Source organism: Takifugu rubripes, chromosome 6, assembly GCF_901000725.2.
Source record: "Takifugu rubripes chromosome 6, fTakRub1.2, whole genome shotgun sequence".
Lineage (NCBI taxonomy): Eukaryota > Metazoa > Chordata > Actinopteri > Tetraodontiformes > Tetraodontidae > Takifugu > Takifugu rubripes.
Window position 1 is genome coordinate 9,805,914 of NC_042290.1, and position 16,065 is coordinate 9,821,978.

At 48.2% G+C, this 16,065-nt stretch overlaps 4 protein-coding genes across 4 annotated transcripts; 3 read left to right on the forward strand and 1 right to left on the reverse strand.

Annotated features, from left to right (window-relative positions):
• The first annotated feature begins 439 nt into the window (after positions 1 to 439).
• ciz1a (cdkn1a interacting zinc finger protein 1a) lies at positions 440 to 6,976 on the forward strand. The gene is made up of 16 exons (XM_011604820.2): positions 440 to 570; positions 1,065 to 1,300; positions 1,744 to 1,871; positions 1,952 to 2,175; positions 2,484 to 2,595; positions 2,684 to 2,771; positions 3,031 to 3,131; positions 3,211 to 3,284; positions 3,683 to 3,889; positions 3,964 to 4,094; positions 4,188 to 4,281; positions 4,357 to 4,470; positions 4,555 to 4,680; positions 4,759 to 4,837; positions 4,912 to 5,033; positions 5,134 to 6,976. Exons 2-16 carry the CDS (start codon positions 1,131 to 1,133, stop codon positions 5,617 to 5,619), a joined length of 2,256 nt encoding a protein of 751 aa, XP_011603122.2. The 5' UTR covers positions 440 to 570; positions 1,065 to 1,130; the 3' UTR covers positions 5,620 to 6,976.
• Positions 6,977 to 7,379: 403 nt separating this feature from the next.
• On the reverse strand, positions 7,380 to 8,261 carry bbln (bublin coiled coil protein). The gene is made up of 2 exons (XM_003965467.3): positions 7,924 to 8,261; positions 7,380 to 7,735 (listed from the first exon to the last, which is right to left on the reverse strand). The coding sequence occupies exons 1-2, from the start codon at positions 8,000 to 8,002 to the stop codon at positions 7,488 to 7,490; spliced, it is 327 nt and encodes a 108-aa protein (XP_003965516.1). The 5' UTR covers positions 8,003 to 8,261; the 3' UTR covers positions 7,380 to 7,487.
• Positions 8,262 to 8,543: 282 nt separating this feature from the next.
• On the forward strand, positions 8,544 to 10,618 carry surf2 (surfeit 2). The gene is made up of 6 exons (XM_003965468.3): positions 8,544 to 8,853; positions 9,024 to 9,175; positions 9,246 to 9,349; positions 9,891 to 10,073; positions 10,153 to 10,286; positions 10,381 to 10,618. Exons 1-6 carry the CDS (start codon positions 8,779 to 8,781, stop codon positions 10,459 to 10,461), a joined length of 729 nt encoding a protein of 242 aa, XP_003965517.2. The 5' UTR covers positions 8,544 to 8,778; the 3' UTR covers positions 10,462 to 10,618.
• Positions 10,619 to 11,927: 1,309 nt separating this feature from the next.
• Positions 11,928 to 15,798, forward strand: surf4 (surfeit 4). The gene is made up of 6 exons (XM_003965376.3): positions 11,928 to 12,143; positions 13,325 to 13,511; positions 13,691 to 13,767; positions 13,858 to 13,901; positions 13,980 to 14,166; positions 14,537 to 15,798. Exons 1-6 carry the CDS (start codon positions 12,096 to 12,098, stop codon positions 14,801 to 14,803), a joined length of 810 nt encoding a protein of 269 aa, XP_003965425.1. The 5' UTR covers positions 11,928 to 12,095; the 3' UTR covers positions 14,804 to 15,798.
• The last annotated feature ends 267 nt before the right edge of the window (positions 15,799 to 16,065 follow it).

The window sequence follows — 16,065 nt, forward strand, 5'->3', positions numbered from 1 at the left end:
TGTCTTCCATGTTGCGCCTTTAAATCCCGCTGTTTTCACCTCTTCAAATTTCTCGAGGCCAATTCAATGGCGTGAATGAAAAGGGCTGGGTCCAGGTCTGTGATTATTAACGGGAAAATGGAGAATTGTGTGCGAGGCATAGATCTGTCCATGGTGCTGAACCCGTTACTACTGGAAATAGACATTGCATGCTAATCAAGTCCCATCACGTCAGTATCAACAGCGATCACATCTAAGTGGCTTCGCTGCAGCTGAAAACAGACAATACAAAGCATTTGCATGCACAACCTGCTACCTTAGAGCAAGGCATTGGCACATTGTTTCATAAATCAAATAGCTGTTTTTTCCCCCTTCAAATAAGCCGCCTTACACTGGAGCAAAACTGGTTGTTTTAAACTGAGGTTTAATATTTTCAATGACGATTCCTAATGGCGCCCACCAGGGGGCGACAGGGTGCGCTGGAAGCTGCGACCGTCTTTCCACAGTTCAACTTGCAGTCGGGCTGACAGCAATTATTTCACCGTGTGCCATGATTCTTGTGAGATAATCCGCTCAAAAACACTCCTTGAGGTAAGTCTAGACACAATCCCGGCAACGGCGGAAAGGCATCTCACGAATCCTGCTAAACTGGGGACCGCTACCTCAGCCGTATGCTAAGCTAACTCGTCTGTTTAGTGAGTGCGTGTTGGCTAACGTAGCTGCGTTCATTTCGTGGCAGGTGTAGCTTGGTCGTTGATGTCGATTTCCTCCTTGGTTTTCGCTTCAGGACGGCGCGCTGCTCTTGTGCTTAATGCATGTTTAACGACACGTCCGTATGGCGACGTTAGTCAACCGTCCCGAGGAGTTAATATAACAGAAGTGAGCGTCAACGTGACGTGTTGTTATCCTGCGTGCTAACACTAGCTAGGTGTTATCTCGTCATAGGAGCGTGACCTGTTGTCCCCGGAGCTGCGCACTGTTGCTGCATGCGTCTTTAAACACACACATACACGCACGCACACTAAAGAGTGGTTCTGGAAAATCGGTGGCTTCATCACAAGTGTCTTCCCTCCCATTCGAACCAGGGATATTTTTACTCCGAGGACTGTCATCTGCAACTCGCGTCGCAACTGAAGCTATTTGAGTCCGTGATGTTCAACCCACACATTCATCAGCAACAGCAACAACAGCAGCAGCAGCAATTCCACCAGCACCTGCGGCAGCTCCAGCAACTTTTCCAGCAACAGCAGCCTCCGCCTCCTCCTCCGCCACAGCCGCCTCCGGGGCATCATGTCCCGCACCACCACCACCAGACACCACGGTAAACCTGTCAACTCGAGAGCGGGGATTAGGCGAGGCCCGCCGGGTTAGGTGCGTTTGTCTGGCCGTAGCCGCGCCAGGGTTGCAACCCGGGGGTGGGTGGATGCGTATTGGTGCGGGGATTATTCAAAGTGGGTAATTGTGCAGCTGTAATTCAAGAATTTAGCCAATTCAACCCAATGTTCTGCGATCATGCCTGATCAAAGGTAGCGCAGATAACATGCAAATCATCCAGATTGTGGTGCCACTGGCCCCAGACGGAATGACAGAATAAAATCGACGCTATTGTGCCAATAATTGCTGCTTCAGGTCAACTGGTCTATTTCCCCCTTGATGATTAACAACAGGCACATTGTGACTTTCATGGTCACAATTGATTGATTCAGTTTTTTTTTTTTTTTGAGAATACACCTGCATATTCAACTCTCTTTCTCTTTTACCCAGACCCATTCCAGGTCCTCCCCAGACAGCTCCTCCTCCCAGAATGGTTAACCTGTGCCAGGCAACCCAAACTACCATCCTTGCCCCCAATCCAATGCTGCAGGGGGCCCTGCTGATGCAGCAGATGCAGGGTAGAGTTCGTCCTAATGAGCGGCAGAAACACAACCTGCCCTCCGTGTTTTAATACTGATCGTGGTTTCTTGTCACCCAGGCAACATGCGGGGCTTTGGAATGGGTGGGCAGCAGTTCCGTCAGTTCTTCGCAGCGTCCAACAGGTCCTCTCTGCTGGGTCCTGTTCCCATGGGCATGGCCATAAAATCCCCCATCATGGGTTTCCCAGCTGCTCGACCGTTCCACCCACACGCTCGCTTCTTCAACAACAACATTCCCGCTGCTGCCACCACGGCTTCTTCCTCCTCCTCCATCTCCACCACAGTAATTACCACAGTCATTAAAGCTATATCACATAGGCTTTCACTCCCCTAGATGTGCTGACATAAGCACTAGACTGTAAAAAACATAGGCTTGTAATGGAAGGTAATTTGTATACAGGTCACTCAGGAACCATATGCAAAGCTTATGCATTGAGGCGAGACCCTTATATGCAAATCTGCATGCAGGAGAAGTATATTTCTGGTTTAATGCCGTGCAAACAGGAGTCAAAACAAAACAGGATGTCTTAATAATTCTCTTTTAATCTTCTTTAGTCAGTTTTCAAATTAATTGCCCTTTTCTTGTTGCAGGAGGCTGCTGCTGCTCACGAGATGGACAGAAAGAGGGACAGCGAACAGATGGCAACAGAGAGCAGTGATGACCACCAAGCAGGAACCGACACCACCCTTCAGTCAGAAACAGGTAAAGCACCAGAGAGGGTGTCGTATAGTGGTTTGAGTGTCTTTAGGAGACCAAGAAGACCGCTGATTCCCTTTTTTTTTGCAAACAGAAGGTAGCGTTAGAGGAGTGGAAGGACAGACGCAGCCCCCAGAGGACCAAGCTGAAGAGCCTGTGTTAAAGAAGCAGAGGACAGATGGGTGTGGAATATTATCAGATTATATCTTCACTTTATCTTTGTCAGTCAGTCATAAACTTGGTGCAGTGACTATTGAGCTCATGGAGCCGGAGACAGAAGTGCAGGCACGAGGCATCGCAGCAGAGTGCGCCACCTTGTGGCCACGTGTGATCTGTTGCTGCTGCTGGAAGAATCAAACAAGCCCCCCAACTTATGGATAACCACAAAAATAAATAAATAGGTAGAGATCCAGGTGTAAATAGATGGATTTATTTCCTCAGGCCAGAAGAGCAGTGTGCTGCTGAGGCTGTCGCTGCACTTGCTGATGAGGAAGTTCTTTCTTCAGACTCTTGCGGTAACACAGAGGACATCCAGCCTGAAGGTACTTTAACGCCGGCCGAAACACGGAGTTCGTGGTTTCCAGTGGACAAAAACTAACTGAGGTTCTTTTGGCCTCCCAGATGACCTCCTACTGGAGGACGAAGGCTCTGGAGAAATGAATGTTGAGATGCTGGAGGAGAGCAGAGCATCTGAGGTCAGTGGAGATTTTATCAGCCAGCTGAATCACAGCAGGGCTACTCTGAAGTTACTCGTCCTTCTGGAAACCAAACCAGGGAACAAGCATCGTTGCAGACCCCTGAAAGCGCGTTTCTTCATCTTTCAGCACCTGAGAAGGATTTATGACAGCAGCATAAAAGAGTGCACTCCAGAGAGTAAACTCTGGTTTATTGACCCCTTTTTCTTGTCTAACTTTGTAATCAAAAGTAAATACACCAGCAGATATAATTCACTAGTGCTTCCATCTAAAGCAAACAGTTAATAATTATCTTGGCCTGCTTTTACCATTTTAAATAGCGTAAATTATTTCTTGTTGTATATGATCATGAAAGTGAATAAGTCTGGGATTAATCCTTAACTTTGGCCTCCCTGCAGGTTCACACCTTCCCTTCAGGTCCGTCTCCATCCGGCAGACTGGTTGAATATGACCAACCGGATCATTTACCTCTGGAGGAGATATCGCACGTCAAAGATGCTCCTTTGGCTTCACCCAGTAACCAGGAGGAAGGAGAGGAGGGTGTAGCAGACGGTGCAAACAAGTTCTACTGCTACCTCTGCAGCATCACCTGCCACAACCAGCAAGTGCGTCGCATTCAAAGACACGGGAGAGGTGCAGGAGGAGGGATTTACCTCTGGACTCTTCTGTGTGTCTGCAGAACTTCAGGAGCCACATGAACAGCGTTTCCCACCAGCAGAGGATGATGGAGATCCAGCACATGAGCAACGCATGCCTGGTGACCCTTCTGCCACGAGTGCAGGAGTCTCTACAGGGGACGAGCAAAGAGGGGTCAGTTCAGGATGAGATCCTGGGTTTGTCCACGAGAGGAGCGACAGGAAATCTGCTGTTGTACGTTAAATTGGATTTTTGTCCCGATTCCAGAGAGAAAAGAGACGAGCAAAAGCAGTGGTGTCCCACCTGCCACACCCACTTCACCAGCAGCGTCGGAGAGCACCGTCGCACCGAGGAGCACAAAGTAACCACCGTGGGCAGAGGTTGTATGTGAGAGACACGTTTTAAAACTGAATTTCTGCTGTTTTCCCCTCTTTAGCTGGCCAGTAGAGCCATCATCTCCTCCTGCACCATCTGTAAGAAACACTTCAGGAGTTCTCAGGAGTTTGTGGAGCACTTACAGTCGCTGGAGCACAGACAGAAAGTGGAAAAGGTTACTGTTCAACTCAGGAACTCGCTCACCCCCTCACTTCCCATAATCCTTTCATTTAACTCGGTTGTTATATGCTCACTAAAGGAAAATGAGGGTTGCGAGGCCTCGAGCAAGCTGCCTGCCATGGAAGCTGATGGCCTTTCCTTGGAAGAGGGGGAGGAAGGAGAGGAAAGTCTGGGTGAAGGAGAGCAGGATTCCTCTGTAAAACAGGTGATTTAACTTCAGTTTAATTCTGAAAAGACTCCAGGCTTGTCCCGCTGTAACAGTTGCCTGTTTGTGGTGCTGCAGGATGGCTGGTCCCCCATTAAAGAAGTGACTCTGAGGGACCTGACCAGCGATGACCAGTATGACCCCGACACAGTCTACGGTACCTCCCGACCCCTCCGCTCCCTCCTCCATTTGTCGTCCTCTGTAATTTGACCGTGGTTCCGCGTCCCGTAGGGTCCAGCTTCCTGGTTCCGGTGGCCGGGTTCATCTGCAGACTCTGCAACAAATTTTTCCATTTCGAGTCTTCGGCCCTGCACACACACTGCAAATCAGTGACACACTTTGAGAAGCTCAAGGTTGGTCCTTTTTGTTTTCATCCGTTCTCAGCGTTTGAAAAAAAATGATTGTAGAGACACTGTGATGTTTGGTTTTTTTTTCCCCTGCTTTAATTCTCAGAAGTACAAAGAGACGCTCAGTCCAACAGAGGGAGAGAACGCGTCTCCCAGAGAACCTCTCAGCCCCGGGCCTCCAGCGGAATCCCCCAGCAGCTCCTCAAGGGAGAAGCCTTCCTCTGACGACACGGGCGCAGCCACAAATGTAAACTCTGAGCAGTCTACGGCGGCAGTCTGCGGACTCATTGAAGCCCAGCGACCGGAGGATCACGCAGAGCCTGACGCAGCAGCACAGGACCTCTGCAGCAGCGCAGAGGAAGAGCTCCTCAGCATGGAGGAGGAGACTGTATCGTTGCCCAGCGGAGTTCAGGAGACGCCCGCCGAGGATCCCGCCGGCAGCACAGAGGAGCCACAACCGGGAGCTGCCGCTGAGGATGACGATGAAGAGGAGGGGAAGGAAGTTCCTGCTGTCCCAGGGAAAAATAAGAACGGCGGGAGGGCGAAAGCTGCCCGCAAACGCAGGTCAGGGAGGGTCACAAACAGACGCTGAGGTAATAAAACATGATTCATCACATTGTCAGGAGGTGCTTTAAAGTAACAGAGACCAAGAAGTGAAGAGCATAAGATGAGAATGCTGAGTGGTTGTCGACCGCGGGGGATTTTCTTCTTACTTTTTCTACCAGGGTGGGAAATTAATAGCCATCAAACAGAAGTCTAAACAGTAAAGTTTAGCTGAAACAGCTAAGTGGAGTGTAGTTATTCTCCTCAAGTGCCAGTGTGGTTGGAAATGTTCAACAACCTCAAGATAAAAGGCACCCATCCTTTCAGCGATTGCAGATATACCTGCAAAATAGTTCACGTTTAATGATCATGATCAATGCTCAGCATGCTAATATGGTAAGAAATCCCTGGTACAGGTACCTGTTTCCTTTGTGTAGCAGCTTCGTGGGCGTTTTGGCTCACAAAGCCTGGATGTAGCATGGCTTCTCTTTTAGTTATTGTACATTGAAACAGTCTCACAAGTGCAATTAAATTGAACAGGGATGCAGACGAATGAAGATTTCACTTAAAGGTGGTATCAGTTGTGGGAGGGAAACGGGGATTCAGCATCCTTATTTATTTAGTTTTGAATTTAATATGTCTGCTATTCTCACGCATTGAAGTTGTTATAATTGCCTCGGAGCTCTAAACGGACCCTGTCCGGGCTGGGTTTAGAACTGAAGGTTAATTTCCCACCCTGAAGTCTGTCGGGACCAGGTTTGTGGGGTGGGGGGGGGGGGGTGGGGGCGATCGGCTTGTCCTAATTCTCTAGCTAGATGTGATGAAAGATTGTGAAGCACAGGCTTCTAGCAATGGTAGAATTATCACCGTATTACGTGTTTGACCTGCTGGACCTTTGGCTTAAACGATGAGAAATGCTGACTCACTAAATTCAACAAAACCTGCACATTCAGGTCCTGAGCTGAAAAACCTCAGCGTCTAAAATCATCAGCACACGTTCGCGTGGAAAGAATTTGTCCTTAAGATGTTGGAGGAGCTTTGAAGCGCGTCCTTCGGCGCCCCCACCAACAGGTTCTGTCATGTCTGTGGCTCCGGTTGTGACACATTTCTGCTCAACTGACCGCTGGTCAGCGAAGACGAGTCGATGCTGCTTGAAGCTTTAAACGATGTTTCAATGGATCATGTCGATAAAAACACTGAACAAATAATAGAACTTACAGGTTTGGGCGCTTCAACATTCACAAGGTGTAAATAAGGACACGTTTCCTCTGCTTTCAGTGATGTCACTATGGAAATACCCCATTGTCCATATGATATTAAACCCATGTAGCAACTCTTGTTGCCACGGCAGCAGCCGATGAACACGATTAAAGGAAAACATCGTCAGAACCACCTTTTTCGGTCCGGAGCGGAAGCAAAGATTGCATTTCAAACGAAGCTGTAGGTTTCTTATCGTATTTTTATTCAGCTACTGACAAAATAAGAAACAACCAGGTGATGTTTTGGGTTTTTTTAACTGCTGGAAGTTTCATGTATTTTTGAATGTTTGTTTCCTGTTTTGTTTTTTTTTGGGGGGGGGGGGGGTCATTTTAATTTATATTAAAATGTTTGACAATTACTATGTTTTGGTTTAAAGTTTTTTTTAATTTAGTGGCTATAAAATACTTACTGTTATATTCTACATACTCTCATACGGTCATGACATGAAACCCTAATCACACATCTGGAAAGGTGCTTTTATATAAATACAACACAAAAAGACGGCAGAGGGACGAGACTTTAGACTCAAACACACAAACAAAAAACAAGTTACTAAGAACAATTAACAGGTTTTATATTCACAAAGAAAGCATATTTAAGGGCCTAAAGTCAGGAGTCTAGTGGGCTTAATATTTATAACCCAGCCTTGTGATGAATTTAACTTCCCTCATCTATTTTCTTGTCATTTTCCCACCCGGCGTCCCCACCCAGCTCCTCTTTGCTCTCCCCATCAGCACTGTCTTCTTGGGGCGTGTGGTTGCTCAGCTGGGCCCTGAATTCCAGTCGGGCTTGTCTATTTGATTCCATTAGTTCATGCAATTTGCCATTAAGTGAATCATTCCGTTCCTCCAGGTCGTCAAGATAGGAGTTGATCTGGTCCAGCATGGAGTTGATGGCTTCATACTCTGAATGCAACACAGACGGATTAGTGTTTTTGTCGGACAGATAAATCACTTCTTTATAATGAGATGATTAAATCCCGTTTATATCCTGCAAACCCGCATCAAGATGCGCAAGTACTAATACTAAGAATCAGAACAAAAGTGCGTTTATATAATGTGTCAGTGAATTGACGCGGTCGGTTTTTATTTACCTTCACTGCCGAAATCATCATCGTCATTTATGAGACCATCTTCAACCGAGATGTTGGGATCCCCATTTGGACCAGACATTATTTTAAATTTAGGTTTGGCTGCCTTACGCTAGTAATAATAACGACGAGAAGTTAAAACGTCGATTCCCTAGCAAGATATTGCATCCGCCAACTAAGCAGCAACTTTTCTGACTAAAAAAATGTAGGTGCGAATGTGCACACTAATGTAAATCGATAGATAATAACTGAGAATGTATTTTCTATGAATGGAAGCCTTAGTTGGCTAGCTTGACATCCGCATGTGTCAGCTGACACGGAGTGACGTCAGAGATTTGTTTACCACCCTGATGCATCATGGGAGAATCTAAAAGATCGTATTCATAAACGAAGAGCCGTCACTCTGTAATGTCAGCTGTCGATAAAATATCGATTCCAAGGGGAGAGAAAGCAGGAATATTCTCGTCCTAATTAAAATAAAATAAGTTGTTTTGAACCAGCCAGATTTGACCCGTCAGATTTCTGAAAATCTTCTGTAGTGTGGTGATGTCTCTTGGGGATTTTTTTAAGTCTAAGATTGTGAGTTGTCATATGACCTCAGTCAGTCAGCTGACTGAAAGCAATGTAGAATCTTGAGAAGATTAAAATCACTACGTGGACGAAAATTATATAATTTTGTTATTTAGTATGACATGTATTTTATAGGACAAATGTGCTGATTAGAATACCGATCTTGTTTCCTCACTTTGACCAGTGGAGGGCGTGCAGACAACAACCATTTCCAGCTAAACGCACGTGTGGACACATCCTGGACTAAAATGGTGTCATTGACGAGCTGAAAACCCCAAATTTTAAGAAATGGACGAGTTACCCGTGGATCTTAAAGCTTTTCTCCTTAACCACCCTTTCCTTCAGCTTACAGATGGCAAAAAGGTTAGCAGATTACAGCCGTAAATGAGCTACGTGATGCTAGCCGTGGTGCTACTTACTTCAGGAACCGAGCAACGACCCTGTCAATGATTGCTAGTTTTAATGCTGCACGGGGCTGAATCACGCAAGTCATCATGTTAAACGAGCCACGTTTGTGCCGTTGTTGTTTCCAGATCAAGTGCACGCTAAACGGCCACGAGTTTCCGTGCAACCTGCAGGAGCTTGAGAAGTTCACTCAAGGGAAGAAGTATGAGAAGCTGAGCGCTGCTGCAGACTTCAACTACAGACAGTATGAGCCACATATCGTGGCAAGCACCAAACAGCCGTAAGGAGCTACTGTTCCCTATTTGCACGGGGGGGGCAGACACCTGTAATTGTGTCGTTTGTTTCTCCAGCAACCAGCTCTTCTGTAAACTGACCCTGAGACACCTCAACCGGCAGCCACATCACGTCCTGCGACATATTCACGGGAAACGTTTCAAGAAAGCCCTCTCCAAGTGTCAGTATTGAACCAGCAGCTTCTTATTAGAAATACCCATCTTACTATTTTACGGTGAAGTTGTGGTGTGCGTGAGGACGCCGGCGGGACTCGATGCACCTTGGCGGCAGGGTGCTGTTGCCTGCATCACAACATTCACTGGGCTGGATCCTGAGGATCTGAGCAGACAGCGTGATCCTCACGGCACCTTTGCCAATTATGGCGCTCTCCACTAAACCCAGTTGAGCTGAGCCATGAGCCGGCTCCAGTCCTCCAGTCACGCGACATCGCCCAGCCCTGCAGCGGTCCGTAGGGCTCTGGCAGCGCCCCCAATGACAGCAAATGAGCCGTTCCTGGTCCTGCTGCTGGTTTGGTGCCAGGTCTGCTCTGAATCCTGGCATCAGTGCATGTTCTAGGGTCTCCCTGTGGGACCCGACTGAGGTTGTGGGAACAAAAACACAACCGTTGGCAAGGGAAATCCAACCTGCTGTCGTTTTTCCTCCGCAGCTATTTCATTCTGGCCACTTGTGCAACTGGTTGACGGGTCTCATTTCTGCTTTAGATGAGGACTGCGTGCAGAAAGGGATTGAATTCATCCCAGCTCGACTCATGCAGAAGAGGCCCAAAGACGCCAGGGAGGAAGTCAGTCGGGGGAGGACCTCGAAGCAGGGCAACGGCACGTGGGCGCCCTCTTCGAGCGAGGAGGACGGCGACTCGGAGGACAGCATGAGTGACCTCTACCCCTGTCAGTCGCTCTAATTCCAAGCAAACGCATCAGTTTACCGCGTGTTCCGGTTCATTTTTGGAACGTTGTGCTCCCACAGCCCACCTATTCACGCTAAAAAGCCCCACAGAAGCGACCACGGGGGGCGACGGGAATCAGGAGGAGGACGACTTCCACACGGACGACGGCGAGGACATGGAGGTGGACACGCCGGCGCTGCAGAAACGCAAAAAAGTGCGCGTGAGATTGATCAACGTTCACTTTGACGGCGGGGGGGGGGGATTCGCCGGGACCCCCTGATTGAATAACCTGTAATAACTTGTTGCAGGCGCAGGGTGGCGGAACGCAGAAGAAATTCCGAAATAACCACTGGAAATCTGGGCGGAAGAAACGTGGGAGTGTGAAGTGAACGCCTGAAAAGCAGTTTGAGGTGGTGTTGCGGTGTCTAAGCTAACGAAAGTTTGTGTAAGGAACCGTGTTCAGGCCGTTCGTGTTTCCTGGTTGGTGTTGAGAGAAGTTGTATTTTCTGACCAAGAGCCCCAATATAAAGAAAAATACATCATAGACTCCACTGAGCCTGTGTTCCTTTATTAGCATGGACAGTATGGATGGTTCTTTTTTAGATTCCTGTATATTTTAGAAAGTGGCTTTTCCAGTTGCTCTGTAAATGTTTAGTGGGTTTGTGGATTTTTCTGGGGGGGGGGGGGGGGGGGGGGGGGGGGTTGTTGATCTACAGCAGTTTACAGACTGATTCCAGTTTTTACCTGCTGAATCTTTACAACCAGTGAGCGCTAGCTTGCTTTTTAGATCTCACCATGTGTCTTTGTGTACTTTGTGTGAAGGCTGCTGTGTTTGACCAACAGGGAGGGTTCACGTTCCAAATGTTTGATCATGAAAGCTACGAGCTTTCCTGCATTTTTTTTGGTATTTTATTCTGGGTTTGTTTTTGTTTTTTTGACAGGGTGTCTCGTCCGGTCGCACATGAAGTCACGTTAGCAGAGAACCGTCCGAGCTGACGGGGGATCTTTAAAAAAAATACTCTTTTTATTTTCAAAATTCAGAATAGGTGTGGCTGATCTGCACAGGCTGTTGTCAGGGCAATGTAAAACTCCAGGTGTGTGTGTGTGTGTGTGTGTGTGTGTGTGTGTATAAAACAAAATCAGAGCCAATGGTTTGCTGATAACAAACAGCAATGAGCATGATGTGATTTGGAGGATGATGATAACGCCCCGTTTCCACAGAACAGCTGGTAGACTCTGGGTTTTGGCGCCAGCGTGCCGCTCTGTGTGGCACTTTTCTGAGAGGTCACAGCAGCCATGTGTCTCATTTACCTGATGTCTCAAGACACATGAAGGGACCGAGGCCCTGGGTGTCTACACGAGGCTTCTGTTACGATCCACTATAGTTGAGCAATCCTGGAATCCTATAATCTCCTGTGATTACAGGGAGAAACTACCCTTTGCTGATGACGCGCCAAATCTCCATGGTGATTATTTTAGGACAGTTTACAGGTGTTGCTACGTGCTGTGCAGAGCTGACTGTAATATTCAGATTGTTTCTCGTGCCTCTGAATTTCCCAGATGTGTGATATCAGCCATTTGCCCCTCCGCTCCCCTATTAATCCCCTTGCCCACCAGTCCCATTTATGTACTTTTATTCGAACCACCAGGGAGTGATTCACTTTAAAAGAAACGGGACGAACATCTGCCACAAGTGTGGCATCTGCTCCCTGCGCGTGGCATTTGGACGCTTAAAAAGCGACGATCAGAGGTAAAAAAAAACAACAAGGCCATGTGCACAGGCGTGTGCTTGTTGACATGCCTAAAAGCTTCGCGGAGCCGCTTCCTCGGATCGGTCTACGTGGCATGCAGCGGTTGCAGCTCCGCGGAGGGGGGCTCTGTTCCGCTCGTCAAATCGCGGGGCATTGTGGGGCGGAGACGGCCGAGGAACAGTGCGAGCGCAGCCTGCGAAGAGAAAACCCCAACACGCACAAACTGGGTCGCGTTGAGCCTTAACTACCATTAAACGCCGAACCGCACGAACATGGGGCAGGAAGACCTGATGAACAGGGCCGAAGACGTGGCGGACCAGGTAAGTTCGATTTTCACTTGTTAGCTTTAGCGGCTGTTAGCATGCTAGCTGCTAACTAGTTTCTCTGCTGGGGGGGGGAGAAGAAAAAAGTAACGGGGGCACTTTTTTTAGTTACCCCCGTTATTGAGTTGGGTTCGGTTATTGTTGCTTCGTCAGGAGCTACCATGACGCGACATTCTCGTAAAACTTTTGGGGGTTTTAATAGCTGCCTGCTTGTGTCATGTGTCTGCAGATCTGTTAGCATCGGTCGCTTACAGCTGACGTCTCTTTGGAAAGCTGCGATCCGACCGCTTTAACAGGGGGGGATTTGGGGCAGTTGCTTTGGGGGGCATCTCGCTGGCGTCCCGGCCTGTTAAGAATGAATCAGCGGAGGACAGACAGTCCCAGACAGTGTTGGGAAATTCCTTAAGCCCGGTCTGCCTCGCTGCTAGCGGTGATTAGTCACATTGGGTTTTAGCGACCCGGTTGGTGCTCCGATTTGGGGTCCGGTTTCACAAGATATTCCAAGACAGAATCGCCCCCCCACCTTTGTTTTTGTGGTTGCTCAATACGTTGGTGTCGAGGTGCGGCCGTGTTTCTAATATTGGGTCAACCTGGGGGCATTTTTGAAGCCATTTCCAGGAAGGTAAAGTGGGATTATGTGGTGGTTTCGAAGCTTGCTGGCGGTTCGGAACACACAGACCCGGTGTTAACAAGCCCACCTCACAGATGGAGTCATGCTCTGCGTTTAGGTCCAAAGAGGAATGATGCGGATCGGGGGTGTTTCTAAAGAAATGCTCCAGAAGTTAATGGGGCTCGAACTTATAAGTTAGCCGACAAAATGGTCTATTTCGAGGCTGCTGAAGCCTCCTCGGGCTTGTTCGGATTGGCTCTGGCTGCTTCCATTCATGCCCCGCATAGCGGTCGGTGGGGGGGGGGGGGTGGACCGTGATAGGCTGCTGGGGCCTGACAGTGCTGATGTGGCCCGCTGAGGAGGCGTGACAGCGGGCAGGTCGCGGTCATCACCCGTCACTGGTGCAGGTGGAGAGAAAAGAGGATGTTCGACGTTCTTCTCACTTTATATGTTGTCACATTTAAGGGGGGGGGGGGCAGTTTTCACACTTAGCACCTCAGAATCGCCGTCCCGTTCCACCTGTCTGCCCTGATGTGATGATGTTCCTTGTTTCTCCTCTCTTGCCCAGTTCCTGCGGGTAACCAAACAGTACCTACCCCACTTGGCGCGCCTGTGCCTCATTAGCACCTTTCTGGAAGATGGCATCCGCATGTGGTTCCAGTGGAACGAGCAGAGAGACTACATCGAGGCTACCTGGAGCTGCGGCTACTTTCTGGCTACGTGCTTCGTGCTGCTTAACCTCATAGGACAGCTGGGTGCGTGGACATGTCTGCTCGGGTTTATGGCGAAGGACGGGAGAGGAAGTGCATGTTGACAGTAATGACAGACAGCTGACTGCACAATTACTCTGTATTTGCTTTAAAAACGGCGTCGATAAATGTCAGAACTTCCCCGTTGGCGGTGGAGTGTAAACGCTGCGTCTGTTTCCTCACAGGTGGTTGCGTCCTCATCCTCAGTAGAAATTTTGTACAGTACGCCTGCTTTGGATTATTCGGCATCATAGCTCTACAGGTCAGACACCCACCCCCCTGTTGTGTTCCTAAATTATCACAGGAAATGTGTTTGATTGTGGTCTGAAAACTCCTCCTCTTCCTCCACCAGACTGTCGCATACAGCATTTTATGGGACCTTAAATTTCTGATGAGGTAGGTGTCAGCAATTCGGCCTGATGACGTGCAGGCCCGTCCCCGCTAACCCGCCACGCACCCTCTCCCCTCACCCAGGAACCTCGCCCTCGGGGGCGGCCTGCTCCTGCTGCTGGCCGAGTCCCGATCGGAAGGGAAGAGCATGTTCGCCGGAGTCCCGTCCATGGGGGAGAGCTCGCCCAAGCAGTACATGCAGCTGGGCGGCCGAGTGCTGCTGGTGCTCATGTTCATGACTCTGCTGCACTTTGACTTCAATTTCTTCTCTGTGAGTCCCGACAGCCGAGTCGGCCCCCGTTTAACAACAGATAACAGACGTTGCAGAACATTCACTGTATCTCGGCGAACCATCAGCTGCCTTCCAGTGTTTATCAGCACTTCCCTGGTAGATAGATCTGCTATTTCCTGTGAGCCACTTAATACCTTCTACCCAGGTCACGGGTGCATCAATTCAGATGTAACGGAGCCGGACTAGCTAAGCTAACGGCTGATGCTAATTTATCAGCCAGAGATAAGACTATTTTAAGAAGTTCTAGTCATTGATAAATACATTTAATTTCTCAGATTCTCATTTCTTTATTCATTTCTAAGTGTGCAGCTCACTGTTGATCTCATCCTCCTGCCGTACCCCCCCACAGATCCTCCAGAACCTGGTCGGGACTGCGCTCATCATCCTGGTTGCCATCGGCTTCAAAACCAAACTTGCAGCGTTGACCCTGGTCCTGTGGCTCCTGGTCATCAACGTCTACTTCAACGCCTTCTGGACCATCCCCGCCTACAAGCCCATGCACGATTTCCTCAAATACGACTTCTTCCAGACGACCTCTGTCATCGGCGGCCTGCTGCTGGTGGTGGCTCTGGGCCCCGGCGGCGTGTCGATGGATGAGAAGAAGAAGGAGTGGTAGGCAGCGCGCGGTAAGATCCGAGGAACGCCACTAACTTCCCACAAAGACCGGGACACAAAGACCCTCTCTGTCCTCCTGTCGTCCTCCCCCCAACACAGTCCGCTTATTTTCCAAATTCATCCACGGACTTTTTATTTGTATTACTTTTTTTTTTTTTTTTTTTTAAATCTGTAAAGAAAACGGTCAAAAAGCCCCTTTTTGGCTTTTTTGTTTTTTGTTTTTGACAAACATAAGAGGTGTTTCAAAATGATACTTTAAGATCCACAAGATTTGTTTTGTGTACGAGGGGGGGCAACAAAAGTAATTTATTGTATTTTATGGGTGTCGCACCATAAGTTATAATAGATTAATGTTCATATTTTCTCAATAAAATCTGCAAATTGGATGAAGAGCGGCGGTTTTGTTTCTCCCGTGAAGACACGGAACATTTTGTTGGTGGATCGTGTCTGAGATCTCAACGACGTCCGGACCGGTTTGACCGCATCCCATCCAGCCCCCCCCCCCTTCCCTTTCCTGGACACTGTAGCCTTCCCATCCATCCGCACACCTTCCGTCTCTACCGACCCCCGGACGTAATCGGGGAGGACGGGAACATTCGTGGTGGAACGCAGCCACGCTTGATTGAAAATGTCATCACATTTGTTAGATCCAGGACTTGTTGTCAGGCACTTTGTACTCTTAAGTCACTGGCCAACGCCTAACTAGTGAACTGTATGTGATTGGGGTTATTGGGGGGGGGTTGATGTTTGTGAGACGCCATATTCCGCAACCTGGGGAAAAAGAAGTGCACTCGGCAGAGTCACCATCCAGCAGGAAATGATCTTTGCTCTGTGTCGTTTGCTATGTGTAAAACTTAAAGAAAAACTATTCATTGTACTCGTTTTCAGAAGTTTATATTGTATCATTTGTTTTTCTTTTTTTTTTTTTTTGAATTTTGGAAGTTCATGGCGAAGAAATAAAAAAACAACAAAAAAACAACAAAAAGATTTAAAGCACCATTTTGACCACAGTAGTTTCTTTCCAAGGGGCTGAAAGACAACAATCTCAAAACAACAGCTCAACGGTATCAGATGTTCCTCAAAAGATCACATATTCAATATTTAAAGTTTTTAAAAAAAATGAGGCCTTAAAATTAAGTGCATTAATATTTAGTGTGTCTGAGAATAATAAATATGGGTATTGGGACTAAATCATGGAGCTGTTTTCCTGTTAAAGTTCATGTTGGCCATCATGGCGCGCCAGCGTCGCGTTGATTCTACGTC

Bases quoted from the DNA above. Each gene is read 5' to 3' on its own strand.
- ciz1a (XM_011604820.2), top strand. From the start codon at position 1,131: ATGTTCAACCCACACATTCATCAGCAACAGCAACAACAGCAGCAGCAG. The intron at 1,872-1,951 runs GTAGAGTTCGTC...CTTGTCACCCAG, and splicing joins GCTGATGCAGCAGATGCAGG to GCAACATGCGGGGCTTTGGA. The intron at 2,176-2,483 runs GTAATTACCACA...TTCTTGTTGCAG, and splicing joins CCTCCTCCATCTCCACCACA to GAGGCTGCTGCTGCTCACGA.
- bbln (XM_003965467.3), bottom strand. From the start codon at position 8,002: ATGTCTGGTCCAAATGGGGATCCCAACATCTCGGTTGAAGATGGTCTC. The intron at 7,736-7,923 runs GTAAATAAAAAC...TGTTGCATTCAG, and splicing joins TGATGATTTCGGCAGTGAAG to AGTATGAAGCCATCAACTCC.
- surf2 (XM_003965468.3), top strand. From the start codon at position 8,779: ATGGACGAGTTACCCGTGGATCTTAAAGCTTTTCTCCTTAACCACCCT. The intron at 8,854-9,023 runs GTTAGCAGATTA...TGTTGTTTCCAG, and splicing joins AGCTTACAGATGGCAAAAAG to ATCAAGTGCACGCTAAACGG. The intron at 10,074-10,152 runs GTCAGTCGCTCT...GTGCTCCCACAG, and splicing joins CATGAGTGACCTCTACCCCT to CCCACCTATTCACGCTAAAA.
- surf4 (XM_003965376.3), top strand. From the start codon at position 12,096: ATGGGGCAGGAAGACCTGATGAACAGGGCCGAAGACGTGGCGGACCAG. The intron at 13,768-13,857 runs GTCAGACACCCA...TTCCTCCACCAG, and splicing joins TCGGCATCATAGCTCTACAG to ACTGTCGCATACAGCATTTT. The intron at 14,167-14,536 runs GTGAGTCCCGAC...ACCCCCCCACAG, and splicing joins TTGACTTCAATTTCTTCTCT to ATCCTCCAGAACCTGGTCGG.